The following is a 5,354-nucleotide window of genomic DNA, read 5'->3' on the forward strand; positions in this document are numbered from 1 at the left end:
TACTGTGATTTTATAACTTTTAAATTCATTGAAAATCCTTTAAAGCTTTAGCTTCAAATTTCAAATTTTTTATTCTTTGCAATTTTTGTTTTCTAAAATCTCACCGTTTTGCTACAAGGCTTCGATTTTTGAACTTTTCTTCTTAGAAGCGCGACTAAAGCTTCATATATCATTAAAAATCATTTTCAAATGTTGCACTTTTATTAGAGTCCCTAGAATTTATTTTTATTCTTTTCTCAAATATCACAAAATTCAATATTTACTTTTATATTGTTTTCACCTTAAAATATTTTATTAAGTTTATTATGATTCAAAAAGGTGTTTTAAAGTCTCTCGTGAAAGGACTTATTTTTAAGACAAAATACTTAGAAGCGTTGATTAATTCTTTATGAGTGATGCTATGGGTACTAACGGATGGGTACTAATCTGTGTACTAACTAAAGTATAGTACGCGTACTATGCGTATAGTACCCGTACTATGCTTTAGTTAGTACACAGATTAGTACCCATTCGTTAGTACCCAAAGTATTATTCATTCTTTATTCATGGAAAATCTTTAGTTAGTTTGTCCTAAACGTTTTTGTCCAACCCCAAATTATTTAACCTTTCATATTATCTATTGAATTGGTATATTTTAGAGAATCCCAAAATTTAATATTATATTGAGTTGGTATATTTTAGAGAATCCCAAAATTCATATAAGTTTCATTATAACTCTTTTATTTGACTTTAAAAATTTTATCATCTATTATAAATGTTTTTTCCAAAGATTTTCTTTGATTTTTTTTCACTTATTTATTTATTTTACTCAATATATTTGAACATATTTGTATCTATTGTATAATTATGGGTTAAATAATATTAGAGATGTAAGTAAAATGATTGAAATTAAGACTGATAGATATTGGAGGGACTAAACTGATATTATAGTTTAGTTTAAGATACAAAGTACGAGGCTCTACCAGAGGTTCTTTTTCTTAATGAAAACATTGACATCATACAAATAATTTTCGGTATTTATAGCCAATACAACCGACTTAAAGGCTTTATCTAATTTCTGTACATTCTCCTTAACACTTGCAAAGGATGCAATTGATGCTTCATAAACAAGATGAGAACATAAAGATAAAGGGATAGGTGGAAAGCTATTTAACTGCCACTTAGAGTATTTTTAAATGATTCTTTATATGACTCAAACTTTTTATTATAAAGAGTTTATTCATAAAAATAAGAGTCTAACATACTATTTATCTTTAAAATATAAATTAGAGAGTGAGTTTGACTCTCCACATTTAGAGAGTCAAATTTCACTCTCAATCCTAATTTTAATTAATAAACTATAAGTTCATATACGTTTTATTTATTAATTCTCTCTTCCATTAAGTCTCTTTCTTAAAAATAAAGAGTATCTTCATTAAATTTAAAGAGTCTATCGCTCATTTTGTCAAGAATGTCCAATAAAACCCTATGCAAACAATAAAGAATTAGATCATAAAGCTTCAAGTTCAAGTCATTCTACATTTCATTAAGGCCTATTAGGCCCAATTTGGACGTTTGTTTTTCTAGAGTGATCTTATTTAAGCCATCAAGTTTCTTTTAAGCAAGCCCTAAATAATGTTATTACAAATATGTTTTTTAAAACTAGTAATTACCAAAGAAGAATAGTTATTTATTATTTTTTTTATAATTGGGGATCTGGGTCAGTTTATGCATACCTTGACTAATCCTCGAAGCTCATAAACAACAATATAGTAGTGACTCCAAGATAATTCAAACATAAAAGTCAATAAACTAAGCAAATATTCTAGATTGTCAGGCCAACCCCTTAGGAGTTAGAAGAGTAGTATCTTTTAGTACAAACCATTTATTAAAGAACTATTTTTTTCAATACCCTATACCCTTTTTTTTTTTTTCAGAACTGTAATTTGAATTCTTTGTTTGAAAATTATGTAGTCATGATTAAAGTATTTTGGAGAGAAGATGGATTTAAACTTGGAAAAAATAATAACGAATATTCTCATAATTGGTTTGTTAATGATAAATTCCATGAAGTTTAAAGTGATTTGATAAAAATAATGAATATAAAAAATTGACAAGAAATAGATCATCTAATTATTGAAACAATAAAGATTGGTTTACATCCTAATCTTATAAATTTTCTCTAAATCCAGAATAACAGTTCGTAATGTGGACAGCAAGACCCATTGCGAGTTGACCAATTACCAACATCACGTTGGGATAGTGAGAGAAAAATTTATGAGACTAGATTGAAGTATATATGCCCTTATTGAAACAAAAATAACTATTAAAGTTTAAGTTTCAGAACAAATAGGGATGGTAGGGTTAAAAAAGAAATTTGAAAAGAAAAATATTAAAGATGGGACAGTTATGGAATAAAATGATATTATAAATTCTTTAAAGTGATTTAATTTTATCGGAGTTACAAACCAATTTAGTGGGGCTTAAATAACATTACTCTTCTAAAAGTCTTGTTTAGATAATAGTGACTAATCAGTCAACCGGTAAGTTTGTGGGCTGGTTATGGTGTGGGGGGTCTTCGATTGTCTAATGAGAATTATTGGAACCATAATATTGCCCTGAGTTAGAAGTTTAGAACCACTTGCTACTTGCGTACCTAATGGCTATTTTGATTTCAGTAAGTGTCAAAGTTTTCTTCATAAAAATGTTAAATAAAATTTTCCAAAACATTCTCCGAAAATTATTTTAGTCAAAACATATTATTTCCTACTTATCTTGGCATTATAAGTATGGATTCAAGGGGTATTTGTGTAAGCTTATAAGCTGGTCAAACTTGCTTATAAACTCTAAATTAAGCTGACCTGTTTGTTTATAATTTTTTGAGCTTATACGTTGAGCTATAAGCCAAAAAAAAATAAGTTGGGGAAAAATACTTTTTTTTGCTTATAAGCACTTGCTTATAAGCTAGTTTGATCAAATATATATCACATTATCCTGTTTAATTTAAAATTTCATAGTATGCCCTTGTTTAATGTAGTACATTTTTAGTAATTTATAATAAAATGTACTTATAAGCCACGTTTTACCAAACACTGTCAATTACTTTCAGTCAATTATAGAGACTTTAATCAAATAAGTAATTGCTTAAAATTTCAAATGCTTATAAGTTAATTTAGCTTATAAGCAATGTGTGCTTATAAGTTAATTTCATAAGCTCAGACAAACACCCCTCAATCATTGAAAGTTAAAAATCCAAGATTGCGTTTGTTTCTTGTTCTACTCAAAATAATATTTGTTTTTATTCTCAAATTAAATCATATCCTATCTAACTATTTTTAAACCCTTTAGATTTGTAATTTAGTTAAAACTTTACAATAAAACATTGAAAATTAACAACAACATTTCCACCCACTCGTAAATGCCGCTAGTCGGCCACCATCGTCAAAATGTGGTCGGAAGTCATCGTAATGACGCACGATCGGCTGGATCTGTGAATACCTTATAGCTATGTCAATTGCATCTTGAATTTTACAAAAATAATACGTGTGATTTATAACTTTTAATTCATGAAAATCTTAAAGCTTTAGCTTCAAATTTCAAATTTTTATTCTTTGCATTTTGTTTTCTAAAATCCAACGTTTTTGCTACAAAGTTAACAAAACATTCATCTCTAACCTGAAGTTTCCCATGGCTAGTTCCAACAGCAAGATGTGTACCACGCTGCGCCCACCCCACTGAACACACACTATCATCCATCCCCAAATCACATAACTTTGTCACCTACAACAATTACCATCCCCATTTACAATCAGAAAACAAATAATAATTAAACTAACCCTCATTATTTTAAAAGGAAAAAAAAAAAATTCACCTTGCTGCTACAAGCATTCCACAAATACACACAATTTCCCAACCCCACAGCCAATACATTATGCGACGACCAGTCCACTAAGTTCAAATAAAAATCATCTTGCAAAGCTGGTGCATCCAAAATCTAACCAATACACAAACACAAATAAATTTAAAAAATAATCAAAACAAAAAACCCAGAAATTTTTTTCTAAAATCGGAAAAGAAACCCACTTTGTAAGGCGACCTTGGGACCTTCCTCGGGGCCTTCACGGGGCTCTGACTGACCCCGGATGCCACGTCATCGTCGAACCCAAAAGGTGATAGCGAGTGCATAGACCGCCTTGTCTCCGATTTAAACCTAAAAATGTTCCGACCCAGAGGCGGCCCAGACAGGTCTTTTTTATCAGGCGTGTCCGGCCCAAAGAGGGCGGCCCGAAGAAGGGCCGTGTAGGTCCCGGAATTATCATCCTTGTGGGTATCCACAGGCGCCGGAGAGTTGGGAGACGGCTGAGAGATGTTGAAGAGGTCGAAATTAGAGGTAGATCTGCTGGGAATAAACCTATCGGAGTAAATCGTTCGCGACGGCGACTGTTGGTGACTGGAGTTGATCATGCGGCTGATGTGATGCGACGGCGGAGTGAGTGATTGGAGGGACATTGTTGGTGGTACATTGAGATTGAGATGGTGATTCGTGAGCTGTGGAGCCATCGTGGGATCGTCCATAGAGGATGATTATTCAGAGGAACCCTAGATCGAGTTGGAGGGTTTGGTTAAATAATTGAGAGTTGCAGCAGTTATTTCCTAATTTTCCATTTTCTTTTTTACTTTTTCCCGGGAAATCTTAACAGAAATGGTCAGGTAAAAGGGATTTTTTGCGCGAAAATTAGGTGGGGCCCCTTTGGACATTAGTTCACGTTCTTAGTTAATAACCACATTCTTAATTAAAATTATAAGGAGTTTGAATGATGTATTTCAGAAATTAATGATTGAATTAATATGATTTGATCCAATCAGTCAATGGAAATTTAATTAGATTCATAGAAGAAGTTAACAGAAAATGACAATGGATCTGGATTGTAGTATTTATTTCTTGTATTTGTACAGATAGATCGCCGATCTCGTGTTTTTATTGTTGTATTAGAAGTTGTTAATCTGGCAGTTTCAACCTGTCTCCTGGCCCGTTTCATTTAGATTTACTTGGAAGTTATAAGCTGAGCTAATTAACTATAATATCAATTTAATTAGAGTTAATGAATTAATTGCTTAAGGTATGATGTACTAAATAAAATCTCCTGAGTTTTTTTAAATAACAGAATTTAGAGTAACATTTACTAACTCATAATAGTGATGACAGAAAGATTCCAAAAACATCAAAAGGATTTTGTTATTGTATCATATCTCAGCAAGATTTTTGTTATTATATCATGTCAGGCCTTAAAAGGGATTAAAATTATTAGAACATCCATTTAACTGTTTATTATTTATTTTTATTTTTTTTCAATTAAAACACTTAATCATCAACT

The 5,354-nt window shown here is 30.9% G+C and overlaps 1 protein-coding gene across 1 annotated transcript; it reads right to left on the minus strand.

Annotated features, from left to right (window-relative positions):
* Positions 1-3,543: 3,543 nt before the first annotated feature.
* On the minus strand, positions 3,544-4,699 carry LOC116135365 (protein FIZZY-RELATED 2-like). The gene is made up of 3 exons (XM_031421061.1): positions 4,063-4,699; positions 3,851-3,973; positions 3,544-3,759 (listed from the first exon to the last, which is right to left on the minus strand). Exons 1-3 carry the CDS (start codon positions 4,552-4,554, stop codon positions 3,544-3,546), a joined length of 831 nt encoding a protein of 276 aa, XP_031276921.1. The 5' UTR covers positions 4,555-4,699.
* Between the last annotated feature and the right edge of the window lie 655 nt (positions 4,700-5,354).

Source organism: Pistacia vera, unplaced genomic scaffold (assembly GCF_008641045.1).
Source record: "Pistacia vera cultivar Batoury unplaced genomic scaffold, PisVer_v2 Contig299, whole genome shotgun sequence".
Lineage (NCBI taxonomy): Eukaryota > Viridiplantae > Streptophyta > Magnoliopsida > Sapindales > Anacardiaceae > Pistacia > Pistacia vera.

What these genes read in the sequence shown, in the direction of transcription:
- LOC116135365 (XM_031421061.1), bottom strand. Translation starts at nt 4,554, where the DNA reads ATGGACGATCCCACGATGGCTCCACAGCTCACGAATCACCATCTCAAT. An exon ending in TCCCAAGGTCGCCTTACAAA is followed by an intron (nt 3,974 to 4,062) that starts GTGGGTTTCTTT and finishes TGTATTGGTTAG; the next exon opens with ATTTTGGATGCACCAGCTTT. An exon ending in GGAATGCTTGTAGCAGCAAG is followed by an intron (nt 3,760 to 3,850) that starts GTGAATTTTTTT and finishes TAATTGTTGTAG; the next exon opens with GTGACAAAGTTATGTGATTT.